The sequence below is a fragment of the Oncorhynchus mykiss genome, chromosome 13 (genome assembly GCF_057628025.1).
Source record: "Oncorhynchus mykiss isolate SJ-2025 chromosome 13, ASM5762802v1, whole genome shotgun sequence".
NCBI lineage: Eukaryota > Metazoa > Chordata > Actinopteri > Salmoniformes > Salmonidae > Oncorhynchus > Oncorhynchus mykiss.
Window position 1 is genome coordinate 74,534,502 of NC_143034.1, and position 14,526 is coordinate 74,549,027.

At 41.1% G+C, this 14,526-nt stretch overlaps 1 protein-coding gene across 2 annotated transcripts in view; it reads left to right on the forward strand.

Moving 5' to 3' along the window:
• Positions 1-14,526, forward strand: part of LOC110487469 (NLR family CARD domain-containing protein 3-like) — a 33,773-nt gene that overhangs the window by 14,655 nt on the left and 4,592 nt on the right. For both annotated transcript variants that reach the window (XM_090197595.1, XM_090197596.1), the window contains exons 2-6: positions 9,795-9,911; positions 10,110-10,194; positions 10,322-10,550; positions 10,914-12,699; positions 12,963-13,136. In XM_090197595.1, coding sequence (XP_090053721.1) covers positions 9,795-9,911; positions 10,110-10,194; positions 10,322-10,550; positions 10,914-12,699; positions 12,963-13,136 — 2,391 coding nt within the window. The remainder of the gene's footprint in view (positions 1-9,794; positions 9,912-10,109; positions 10,195-10,321; positions 10,551-10,913; positions 12,700-12,962; positions 13,137-14,526) is intronic.

Sequence of the window (14,526 nt, forward strand, 5' to 3'; positions counted from 1 at the left end):
GATGGAGGAGAAGGAGAGGGGGGATATATCTGTTGCATATAGGTGATGAAGGAGAGGGGGGATATATCTGTTACATATAGGTGATGAAGGAGAAGGAGAGGGGGGATATATCTGTTGCATATTGGTGATGGAGGAGAGGGGGGGATATATCTGTTGCATAGAGGTGATGGAGGAGAAGGAGAGGGGGGATATATTTGTTACATAGAGAATAGTGCATTCGGAAAGTTTCCAGACCCCTTGCCTTTTTCAAAGTTTTTTTATTCTAAAATTGATAATATATACTTTTTTTGTCCTGATCAATTTACACACAATACCCAATAATGACAAAGCAAGAACAGAACATTTAGATAAATAGTCAGACCCTTTACTCAGTACTTTGTTGAATCACCTTTGGCAGTGATATCTTCTTGGGTATGATGCTACAAGTTTGGCACACCTGTATTATGCAGAGTTTCTCGCATTCTTCTCTGCAGAGCCTCTCAAGCTCTGTCAGGTTGGATGGGGATCGTCGCTGCACAGCTATTTTCATGTCTCTCCAGAGATGTTCGATTGGGTTCAAGTCTGTGTTCTGGCTGGGCCACTCAAGGACATTCAGAGACTTGTCCCGAAGCGACTCCTATGTTGTCTTGGCTGTGTGCTTAGGGTCGTTGTCCTGCTGGAAGGTGAACCTTCGTCCCAGTCTGAGGTCCTGAGTGCTCTGGAGCAGGATTTTATCAAGGATCTCTCTGTACTTTAGTCCGTTCATCTTTCCCTCGATCCTAACTAGTCTCACAGTCCCTGATGCTGAAAAACATCCCAACAGCATGATGCTGCCACCAATATGCCAGGTTTCCTCCAAACGTGAAGCTTGGCATTCAGGCCAAAGAGTTCAATCTTGGTTTCATCAGACCAGAGAATATTGTTTCTCATGGTCTGAGAGTCTTTTAGTCTTTAACTCCAAGAGGGCTGTTATGTGCCTTTAATTGAAGAGGGGTTTACGTCTGACCACTCTACCATAAGTGCTGCTCCATTTGTCAACGCCATGCAATACTCTGTGGAGGGCGCTTAATTGGAGCCAATTTCCTCTTTTAATTTTTTTTATTTTTTAAAGGAGTGGATCAGCTTAATATTGAGGTAAGAATATTGGTTCCATCAATGTAATTGTCTGCATCATTTCCAATCCCCCATATATTTTTGGGGTAAATATATATATCCATACACGCATGCATACATATAACCATATATACATAAACATACCTATATAGACATACATACTTTTAAAAAAGAATAGACCTTTATTATTATTCCCCGCAAACCCTTCCGCCGATCCCCCAATTGAAGTAAACTAATAAACACTTCTGCTTCTACCTTCAATTTAACATCTTATACACATTTTACATAGTCTATTTTACAATTGTTCTTTTTTCTTTATTTTTAGTCGTTCCTCTATTTCTGATGTCCATCCAGTTTGATTTCTATTTGTCACTGTGCTATTTCACAACATTTCTGAACCTATATACATTTTACAGACCACGTACGTTTAACATGTTTTATCTTGTTATTAGTTCCACCCTTCAGCTCCATTCAATCCCTCCCATCTGTCTCATTAGTTCCACCCTTCAGCTCCATTCAATCCCTCCCATCTGTCTCATTAGTTCCACCCTTCAGCTCCATTCAATCCCTCCCATCTGTCTCATTAGTTCCACCCTTCAGCTCCATTCAATCCCTCCCATCTGTCTCATTAGTTCACCCTTCAGCTCCATTCAATCCCTCCCATCTGTCTCATTAGTTCCACCCTTCAGCTCCATTCAATCCCTCCCATCTGTCTCATTAGTTCCACCCTTCAGCTGCATTCAATCCCTCCCATCTGTCTCAACATCATCCATTTCGGATTTCTATTTGCCATATATTTTTCAACTGTGCTGTGATGCTTCACAAACGAATTGAACCTTTCTATTCTCATAGCTTCTACAGATTGTAAATTAAAAATACACATTTTTGCTAAAATAATTATTACATTATTGATTGATTGACTATGACTTTTCAAATCGTTAGTTAGCATTAGTTCTAGGCAAATGTTGCAATTCTTCAGCCATTCCTGGACCTGTGACCAAAAAAGAGTTACATATGGACAATACCAAAATAAATTATCTAATGACTCTGCCTCCTCACAGCAGAATCTAAAGAGCTGGGAAGATTGTATCCCCCATATGTGTAACATTGTATTAGTTGCAATAATTTTGTATAGTAATTTAGATTGAAAAATTCAAAGTTTTGCATCCGGCAAATGGGTACATCGAATGGGGTACATCGAAAATCTCTTCCCAACTATTTTGCAGTTTACATGGCACAGCTGTCAATGTTTTGGTCCTTAAATGAAATTGGTATATGTTTTTATTGATCACACTTTTCTTTAACTATTTATGTTCTTTGATTCAGGGCCGACATACAAGTTCCTTACTTTTTCCCCTTCTACTTGCCTCTTCCATTTTTGTGGTAATGCTGCAATTAATTGGTTGTAATTTTGGGTAGAGCAGACATTTCCATATGTCTGTGTTAGCTGCATGTGTGACATAACTCCACCAGTCCTATTTATGATATCATTCACAAAAATTATACATTTTTTAAAAATGTATTTGAAAAATATATATATTATGTTCATATAATTTATAAAGCAGGTCACTAGGTGTAGGCAAAACCATTAGCAAATAGGTAAACTGTGATATGACTAAAGAGTTGATCAGGGTGATTTTTCCACAAATAGACAGGTATTTTACTTTCCATGGTAGCAACATCTGATCTATTTTTGCTAACGTTCTATAAACATTTATTGGAGTGAGATCATTTATTTATTTTGGGATTTGTATACCGAGATGTCCACATCTCCGTCAGACCATTTAATTGGTAAACTACATGGTAATGTAAAATTAGCATTTTTTTAGTGATCCAATACGTAATATACTTATCACAATTTGGTTTTAATCCAGAGAGAATAGCAAAAGTATCTAGATCCTCTATGAGGCCGTGGAGAGACTCTAATTGAGGTTTTAAAAGAAAACATGAATCATCAGCGTACAATGACGCCTTAGTTTTTAAGCCACTGATTACTAATCCCTTAATATTATTGTTTGATCTAATCTTAACAGCTAACATTTTGATGGCAATAATAAATAGATATGCCGAAAGTGGACAACCTTGTTTTAGTCCTCTAGAGAGTTTAAAACTTTCTGAGATGTAGTCATTATTTACTATTTTACACCTAGTGTTACTATACATAACTTTTTATAAGAGATTCCACAAAATTGAAATATTCTAGGCATTTATATATAAACTCCAGTTGTACTTTATCAAAAGCCTTTTCAAAATCAGCTATGAAAACCAGGCCTAGTGTCCCCGATATTTCATAGTATTCTATTGTTTCCCGTACTTGTCTTATATTATCTCCAATGTGTCGTCCATGTAAAAAACCTGTCTGATTAGGATGAATAATATCTGACAATACTTTTTAAATTCTATGCGCCAACCATTTTGCTAGGATTTTTGCATCACAACACTGAAGTGTAAGAGGTCTCCAATTTTTTTAATGGACTGGATGTTTATATATACCACTTGGGTCCTGTTTCAGTAATAATGATATCAGACCTTCTTGTTGCTAAAAGGGACAGTCAATAGATTTCCATACCCAACTATAACATTTTCCGTCAAGATAGAACTGCCAAAGGGGGAGGAGTTGCAGTTTACTGCAGAGATAGCCTGCAAAGTAATGTCATACTTTCCAGGTCCATACCCAAACAGTTCGAACTACTAATTTAAAAAATTACTCTCTCCAGAAATAAGTCTCTCACTGTTGCCGCCTGCTTCCGGAAATGCTTAACACCCCGGCAGTCCTACAATCTAAGCTAGATGCCCTCAATCTCACACAAATCATCAAGGAACCCACCAGGTACAACCCTAAATCTGTAAACAAGGGCACCCTCATAGACGTTATCCTGACCAACTGGCCCTCCAAATACACCTCCGCTGTCTTCAACCAGGATCTCAGCGATCACTGCCTCATTGCCTGTATCCGCTATGGGTCCGCAGTCAAAGACCACCCCTCATCACTGTCAAACACTCCCTAAAACACTTCTGTGAGCAGGCCTTTCTAATCGACCTGGCCCGGGTATCCTGGAAGGATATTGACCTCATCCCGTCAGTTTAGGATGCCTGGTCATTCTTTAAAAGTAAATTCCTCACCATCTTAGATAAGCATGCTCCGTTCAAAAAATGCAGAACTAAGAACAGATATAGCCCTTGGTTCACTCCAGACCTGACTGCCCTCGACCAGCACAAAAACATCCTGTGGCGGACTGCAATAGCATCGAATAGTCCCTGCGATATGCAACTGTTCAGGGAAGTCAGGAACCAATACACGCAGTCAGTCAGGAAAGCAAAGGCCAGATTCTTCAAGCAGAAATTTGCATCCTGCAGCTCTAACTCCAAAAAGTTCTGGGACACTGTAAAGTCCATGGAGAACAAGAGCACCTCCTCCCAGCTGCCCACTGCACTGAGGCTAGGTAACACGGTCACCACCGATAAATCCATGATAATCGAAAACTTCAACAAGCATTTCTCAACGGCTGGCCATGCCTTCCTCCTGGCTACTCCAACCTCGGCCAACAGCTCTGCCCCCCCCCCCCCCCCACAGCTACTCGCCCAAGCCTCCCCAGCTTCTCCTTTACCCAAATCCAGATAGCAGATGTTCTGAAAGAGCTGCAAAACCTGGACCCTACAAATCATCTGGGCTTGACAATCTGGACCCTCTATTTCTGAAATTATCCGCCGCCATTATCGCAACCCCTATTACCAGCCTGTTCAACCTCTCTTTCATATCGTCTGAGATCCCCAAGGATTGGAAAGCTGCCGCAGTCATCCACCTCTTCAAAGGGGGAGACACCCAGGACCCAAACTGTTACAGACCTATATCCATCCTGTCCTGCCAATCTAATGTATTCGAAAGCCAAGTCAACAAACCATCTCGAATCCCACCATACCTTCTCCGCTGTGCAATCTGGTTTCCGAGCCGGTCATAGGTGCACCTCAGCCACGCTCAAGGTACTAAACGATATCATAACCACCATCGATAAAAGACAGTACTGTGCAGCCGTCTTCATCGACCTGGCCAAGGCTTTTGACTCTGTCAATCAGCATATTCTTATCGGCAGACTCAGTAGCCTCGGTTTTTCTAATGACTGCCTTGCCTGGTTCACCAACTACTCTGCAGACAGAGTTCAGTGTGTCAAATCGGAGGGCATGTTGTCCGGTCCTCTGGCAGTCTCTATGGGGGTGACACAGGGTTCAATTCTCGGGCCGACTCTTTTCTCTGTATGTATCAATGATGTTGCTCTTGCTGCGGGCGATTCCCTGATCCACCTCTACACAGACGACACCATTCTGTATACTTCTGGATCTTCCTTGGACACTGTGCTATCTAACCTCCAAACGAGCTTCAATGCCATACAACACTCCTTCCGTGGCCTCCAACTGCTCTTAAACGCTAGTAAAACCAAATGCATGCTTTTCAACCGTTCGCTGCCTGCACCCGCACGCCGACTAGCATCACCACCCTGGATGGTTCCGACCTAGAATATGTGGACATCTATAAGTACCTAGGTTTCTGGCTAGACGGTAAACTCTCCTTCCAGACTCATATCAAACATCTCCAATCTAAAATCAAATCTATAGTCGGCTTTCTATTCCGCAATAAAGCCTCCTTCACTCACGCCGCCAAACTTACCCTAGTAAAACTGACTATCCTACCGATCCTCGACTTCGGCGATGTCATCTACAAAATAGCTTCCAATACTCTACTCAGCAAACTGGATGCAGTTTATCACAGTGCCATCCGTTTTGTTACTAAAGCACCTTATGCCACCCACACCTGCGACCTGTATGCTCTAGTCGGCTGGCCCTCGCTACATATTCGTCGCCAGACCCACTGGCTCCAGGTCATCTACAAGTCCATGCTAGGTAAAGTTCCGCCTTATCTCAGTTCACTGGTCACGATGGCAACACCCACCCGTAGCACGCGCTCCAGCAAGTGTATCTCACTGATCATCCTTAAAGCCAACACCTCATTTGGCCGCCTTTCCTTACAGTTCTCTGCTGCCTGTGACTGGAACGAACTGCAAAAATCGCTGAAGTTGGAGACTTTTATCTCCCTCACCAACTTCAAACATCTTCTATTTGAGCAGCTAACCGATCACTGCAGCTGTACATAGTCCATCGGTAAATAGCCCACCCAATTTACCTACCTCATCCCCATACTGTTTTTATTTATTTACTTTTCTGCTCTTTTGCACACCAGTATCTCTACCTGTACATGACCATCTGATCATTTATCACTCCAGTGTTCATCTGCAAAATTGTAATTATTCGCCTACCGCCTTCTGCACACAATGTATATAGACTCTTTTTTTCTACTGTGTTATTGACTTGTTTGTTTACTCCATGTGTAACTCTGTGTTGTTGTCTGTTCACACTGCTATGCTTTATCTTGGCCAGGTCGCAGTTGTAAATGAGAACTTGTTCTCAACTAGCCTACCTGGTTAAATAAAGGTGTTCTCAACTAGCCTACCTGGTTAAATAAAGGTGTTCTCAACTAGCCTACCTGGTTAAATAAAGGTGTTCTCAACTTGCCTACCTGGTTAAATAAAGGTGTTCTCAACTAGCCTACCTGGTTAAATAAAGGTGTTCTCAACTAGCCTACCTGGTTAAATAAAGGTGTTCTCAACTAGCCTACCTGGTTAAATAAAGGTGTTCTCAACTAGCCTACCTGGTTAAATAAAGGTGTTCTCAACTAGCCTACCTGGTTAAATAAATGTGGAATAAAAAAATAAAAAAATAAAATAAGATCGAAACCGAAGTGAATGAAGTTAAAAAGGAGAACACCGTTCTGAGAGAAGCCTTACTGGACATACAAACTAGATCCATGAGAGAGAATGTGGTACTTACAGGTATCCAGGAGAAAGAAGGAGAAGTTCCTGAATCTGTAGTTAGAGAGTTCCCCCTTACAGCGCTTCAGATCCCACGTGAAGCTATTGACAAAATCCAACTTGAACGTGTACACCACTTCGGACAGAGAGGCCAAAGGTGTGAACACCCAATCGTTGCCAAATTTGCTTCATTTAAAGATAAAATAATGGTTAAAAACCTGGGTAAAATTGGCACGAATGACCAGTTCCCGAAGGAAATTGGAGAACTGCGTAAAGTTCTGTATCCAATTTTCAAAGAAACTAGATTAAAAGGGAAACGAGTCGTTGATAAACTATGTATCGATAACCAGTTGTTCAGAGACACAACACAAAGCACACTACTCCATGGCTATTTTAAAAATGACAAAGTTCTGATAGATGAGGAAAATAATGAAACACAATTCTAGCCCTGTTATGAATTGTAACAATACAATAAAAATAAAAATAGCTTTTCTATATGTCTTCACATATAACTAATTGGAACACACAAGCACTAATTCAACATGGTGAAGATTAAAACTATGTAAACAGAAGGCATAGTATGTGTGGCTGGTGTGGTGTGTGTTTATGTTTTATTTTATTTGTTAGGTTTGGGAAAGTTGAGTGAGTGAGAAATGATATGGTTGCATATCCCAGAGCCAATGTATTGCTGTGAGCCGGGGTATGAGAGGGCTTTCAATGTTGTTCAGATGATGGATATACTTTTATAATGAATTATATGTCTTATTTATTTATTGTCCTATCATGGTGGAACAGTTTTAAAATAAATTATACATTTGATTTATTTATTGTCCTATCATGGGGAACGGCATTTTTTAAATAAATGATATCTAATTATTTATTTATGATCCTATTTTAATGGTACGGTCCACAACCCTATACCCTAGACACCCACCTGAATGACCCAGATACTAAGGAGAAGTCCTAATTTAATGGTACGGTCCACAACCCTATACCCTAGACACCCACCTGAATGACCCAGATACTAAGGAGAAGTCCTAATTTAATGGTACGGTCCACAACCCTATACCCTAGACACCCACCTGAATGACCCAGATACTAAGGAGAAGTCCTAATTTAATGGTACGGTCCACAACCCTATACCCTAGACACCCACCTGAATGACCCAGATACTAAGTGGGAAGTCCTAATTTAATGGTACGGTCCACAACCCTATACCCTAGACACCCACCTGAATGACCCAGATACTAAGGAGAAGTCCTAATTTAATGGTACGGTCCACAACCCTATACCCTAGACACCCACCTGAATGACCCAGATACTAAGGAGAAGTCCTAATTTAATGGTACGGTCCACAACCCTATACCCTACACACCCACCTGAATGACCCAGATACTAAGGAGAAGTCCTATTTTAATGGTACGGTCCACAACCCTATACCCTAGACACCCACCTGAATGACCCAGATACTAAGTGGGAAGTCCTAATTTAATGGTACGGTCCACAACCCTATACCCTAGACACCCACCTGAATGACCCAGATACTAAGGAGAAGTCCTAATTTAATGGTACGGTCCACAACCCTATACCCTAGACACCCACCTGAATGACCCAGATACTAAGGAGAAGTCCTAATTTAATGGTACGGTCCACAACCCTATACCCTACACACCCACCTGAATGACCCAGATACTAAGGAGAAGTCCTAATTTAATGGTACGGTCCACAACCCTATACCCTAGACACCCACCTGAATGACCCAGATACTAAGGAGAAGTCCTAATTTAATGGTACGGTCCACAACCCTATACCCTACACACCCACCTGAATGACCCAGATACTAAGGAGAAGTCCTAATTTAATGGTACGGTCCACAACCCTATACCCTAGACACCCACCTGAATGACCCAGATACTAAGTGGGAAGTCCTAATTTAATGGTACGGTCCACAACCCTATACCCTAGACACCCACCTGAATGACCCAGATACTAAGGAGAAGTCCTAATTTAATGGTACGGTCCACAACCCTATACCCTAGACACCCACCTGAATGACCCAGATACTAAGGAGAAGTCCTAATTTAATGGTACGGTCCACAACCCTATACCCTACACACCCACCTGAATGACCCAGATACTAAGGAGAAGTCCTATTTTAATGGTACGGTCCACAACCCTATACCCTAGACACCCACCTGAATGACCCAGATACTAAGTGGGAAGTCCTAATTTAATGGTACGGTCCACAACCCTATACCCTAGACACCCACCTGAATGACCCAGATACTAAGGAGAAGTCCTAATTTAATGGTACGGTCCACAACCCTATACCCTAGACACCCACCTGAATGACCCAGATACTAAGTGGGAAGTCCCTAACTGAAATGTCAAATGTAAATGTTTTACATAAAAATCTCATATTACTGTATTGATATTTTTTTTAAATATTAATGTTAATGTCAGACATGTATCATTTGTTTTTTATTCAAAAATGTATTTACTATTTTACATTTGAAGCCATTAAAACCTTGCAGTACTAGTTATTTCTCTGAGAGTGAAGCAGATATTTAGCACTTAGCAAAAAAACGTTTGTCTGAAATGAAACCATCAAGTGATCATTTTTAAGCAAATGCATGTCTGTCATTGAACAACCTCATGCCACAGTTAGACAGTGAAAAAACATACCAATATCCTTCATAATTTCATTAAACAATAGAAGCTAATTTAACAACATTTTCTGAAAATGGATATATAGCATTTTGGAATTAATCTATTCTCATGTTTCCCCATCTGTACCCAGAATAGATGAAATACTTAATGTTTGTCCCTGTTGTGTTGAAGCCCAATCAAGCAGGAGAGACCAGCCTCCCTTGTACCCAGCTGTGTGTCCATGAAGAGTGACCAGTCTATGGAACTACCTATAGAGTTTAGAGAGGGAGACTTTTCTACTGAACAAAGGTAAGAAGAACTCATGGGTCCTGGTCAGGGAGTTAAACAACACTGTCTCTAGTCATTTGTCCTCTCCCATTTTTCAATTTCTTTTTGTTGTTTTCATAATCCATAGGCAAATCGTTTTTTCCATTTTCATAGTCCTAAAATGATATTAAACATTCCATCCTTGTGTGTGTGTGCAATCCTTGGATGTTTTGTCCACAGAAACCAACAGGAGAGATCAGAGTCAGAGATTCTCAGTGGTCAGTCTTCCCAGAGTCATCAAACAGACCTGGCCTCTATATTCAATGTATGTGGTCCTGTTATGTACATTTGTTTTTGTTTACCTCCAGTAAAGTTGATCTGTCAATCATTCATTCGTGTTTTTATTGAGAAAGCATTTATCTTGCTTAACTTATTTACTTTATTTATTTCAGTTGCTTGAAGAGAATATTATCACATTTGTGAAGAACGAGCTGAAGATGTTCAAGAGGATTCTTAGTCCAGAACTCCCAGAAGACTTTGAGAGTCAGAAGCAAGATAAGGAAGTGGTGGATGCTGAAGATGAGAAGCAGGAGAGCAGTGCCAGAGAGGGGGCTCTGAAGATCACACTGCACGTCCTGAGGAAAATGAACCAGAAGGAGCTTGCTGACACACTGGAGAAAAGTTAGAGCTGTCTGCCTCATGTTGAATGCTGTTTTATAACAAACATTTAAAAGCTAAAGCTAAAGTACAGGGAGAGCGAGAGTTTAAAAAACAAAAAATGATTCCTTGTTTTAGCAGGCAAGTTGACTGAACACATTCTCATTTACAGCAACAACCTGGGGAATAGTTACGGGGGTGAGCCAATCAGGTGATCGTGATGGTATGATATAATCAATATAAATACAACAGTGTTACACATTTATACAGGCATTTATCAATTATTATTACGTACAACTTTCTAACATAGTCCTACAATACTGTATTAAAACAGATGCATTAAAACAGACTAAATATTAATATTCCATATGTTATTTCTTCATTCAGATGAGCTTGCTGTGATTTGCCAACGTGAACTCAAATCTAATCTAAAGAAGAAGTTTCAATGTGTATTTGAGGGGATCGCTAAACAAGGAAACCCAACACTTCTCAGTAAGATCTACACAGAGCTCTACATCACAGAGGGTGGAACAGGAGAGGTCAATAATGAACATGAGCTGAGACAGATTGAGACAACAACCAGGAAACAAGCAAGACCAGAGACTGCGATGAAATGTAACGACATCTTCAAACCCTTAACTGGACAAGACAAACTTATCAGAACTGTGCTGACAAAGGGAGTCGCTGGCATTGGAAAAACAGTCTCTGTGCAGAAGTTCATTCTGGACTGGGCTGAAGGAAAAGCAAATCAGGATGTCCAATTTGTATTTTCATTGCCTTTTCGTGAGCTGAATTTGATGAAAAGGGAAAAACACACTTTGATTGAACTTCTCAATCACTTCTCAATGGAAACCAAAGAATCAAGAATCTCCAACTATGACAAGCACAAAGTTCTGTTAATCTTTGATGGTCTGGATGAGTGCCGACTGCCCCTAGACTTCCAGAAGAACAAGATCTGTTGTGACGTCACCAAGTCAACCTCAGTGGATGTTCTGCTGACAAACCTCATCAAGGGAAATCTGCTTCCCTCTGCTCTCCTCTGGATAACTACCCGACCTGCAGCAGCCAATCAGATCCCTTCAGAGTGTGTTGACCAGGTGACAGAGGTACGAGGGTTCAATGACCCACAGAAGGAGGAGTACTTCAGGAAGAGATTCAGTGATGATGAGGACCTGGCCAGCAGAATCATCTCACACATAAAGACATCAAGGAGCCTCCACATCATGTGCCACATTCCAGTCTTCTGTTGGATTTCTGCAACAGTCCTTGAAGACATACTGAAACATAAGAGAGAAGAGATGCCCAAGACTCTGACTGAGATGTACACACACCTTGTGGTGTTTCACACCAAACAGAAGAATGAAAAGTATCTTGGAAAAGAAGAGACAGGTCCAGACTGGAATAAAGAGAGCATTTTGTCACTGGGAAAACTGGCTTTTCAACAGCTTCTGAATCACAATCTGATTTTCTATGAAGAAGACCTGAAAGAGGCTGGCATTGATGTCAATGAAGCCGCAGTGTACTCAGGATTGTGCACACAACTCTTTAAAGAGGAATGTGGGCTGTACCAGGACAAGGTGTACTGCTTCGAGCATCTGAGCATTCAGGAGTTTCTGGCTGCTGTATATGTGTTCCTTTCATTCAGCAACAACAATGAGAATCTAATGGCCGAACTGCAATCAACATCTAGTAACGATTGTCTACTGAAGCCAGAAGTTACTGTCTACAAGAGCGCTGTGGATAAAGCCTTACAAAATGAGACGGGAAACCTGGACCTTTTCCTCCGCTTCCTTCTGGGCCTCTCACTGGAGTCCAATCAGAAGCAATTAGGAGGTCTACTGACAAAGACAGGAAGCAGCTCACAGAGCCATGAAGAAACAGTCAAGTACATCAAGGAGAAGATCAGGGAGAATCCCTCTCCAGAGAGGTGCATCAATCTGTTCCACTGTCTGAATGAACTGAATGACCATTCTCTAGTGGAGGAGATCCAAAGATACCTGAGCTCAGGAAGTCTCTCAGAAGCCAAACTCTCACCTTCACAGTTGTCAGCTCTGGTCTTAGTGTTGCTGACTTCAGAAAAGGAGCTGGATGTATTTGACATGAGGAAATACTCCAGATCAGAGGAAGATCTTCTGAGGCTGCTGCCAGTGGTCAAAGCCTCCAGAGCTGCTCTGTGAGTACATAAAATTACTTTTAAGTACTGATCATCATAAAGAACTTTTCAGTTTAGAGAAAAATGAATTATTGAAAAACATATTAAATCAATGCATTGATGTTCACATTAGTATAACAATATGCCCATACAATTCTAGGACACAGAATACGAATCTATATGTTGTTTGAGAGAATAAACCAAATGCATCTGCCATTGTCCTTCTACACTACCGGTGTTACATTAACAGTGTGTTCGTGAAATCATGATGATCTCTTTATCAGGCTGTCAGGCTGTGGAGTCACAGAGAAATGCTGTGATTCTCTGGTCTCTGCTCTCATCTCAAACCCCTCACACCTGAGGGAGCTGGATCTGAGTAACAATGACCTGAAGGATTCAGGAGTGAAGCTGCTCTCTGCTGGACTTGGGAATCCCCACTGTAAACTGGAGACTCTGAGGTCAGTATTCCTGTAGTTGGTCAACAAGTGATAACTGTTCACCAGATTCACATGTGTTTACCAGACACACATAGTCCACATCATATGTGTTTACCAGGCACACATAGTCCACATCATATGTGTTTACCAGACACACATAGTCCGCATCATATGTGTTTACCAGACACATAGTCCACATCATATGTGTTTACCAGACACATAGTCCACATCATATGTGTTTACCAGACACATATTCCACAGCATATGTGTTTACCAGACACATAGTCCACATCATATGTGTTTACCAGGCACACATAGTCCACATCATATGTGTTTACCAGACACATAGTCCACATCATATGTGTTTACCAGACACATATTCCACATCATATGTGTTTACCAGACACATAGTCCACATCATATGTGTTTACCAGACACATAGTCCACATCATATGTGTTTACCAGACACATAGTCCACATCATATGTGTTTGGACAGTGAAGTTTACAGTATTAAATCTGGTGCTCTGCTCCAGAATTTTGGATATGTGATACAGTGGCAAGGAAATTATGTGAACCCTTTGGAATTATCTTGAGTTCTCCATAAATTGGTCATAAAATTTGATCTGATCTTAATCTAAGTCACAACAACAGACAAACACAGTCTGCTTAAACTAATAACACACAGACAATTCAACAATTATTCGTTTTCATGTCTTTATTGAACACACCGTGTAAACATTCACAGTGCAGGGTGGGAAAAGTATGTGAACCCTTGGATTTAACAACTGTTTGACCCACCTTTGGCAGAAATAACCTCAACCAAACGTGTTCTGTAGTTGCAAATCAGACCTGCACAATGGTCAGGAGGAATTTTGGACCATTCCTCTTTACAAACTGTTTCAGTTCAGTAATTTTCTTGGGATGTCTGTGTGAACCGGTCTCTCGAGGTCATGCCACAGCATGTCAGTCAGGTTGAGGTCAGGACTCTGACTGGGCCACTCCAGAATGCGTATTTTCTTCTGTTGAAGCCATTCTGTTGTTGATTTACTTCTGTGTTTTGGGTCGTTCTCCTGTTGCATCATCAAACTTCTGTTGAGCTTAAATTGGCTGACAGATAGCCAGCCGTACATTCTCCTGCAAAATGTCTTGATAAACTTGGGAATTAATTTACCTGTTGATGATATCAAGCTGTCCAGGCCCTAAGGCAGCAAAGCAGCCCCAAACCATGACACTCCCTCCACCAGACTTTACAGTTGGGATGAGGTTTTGATGTTGGTGTGCTGTGCCTTTTTCTTCTCCACACATATTGCTGTGTGTTCCTTCCAAACAACTCAATCTTAGTTTCATCTGTCCACAGAATATTTTGCCAATAGCGATGTGGAACATCCAAGTGCTATTTTGCGAAATTCA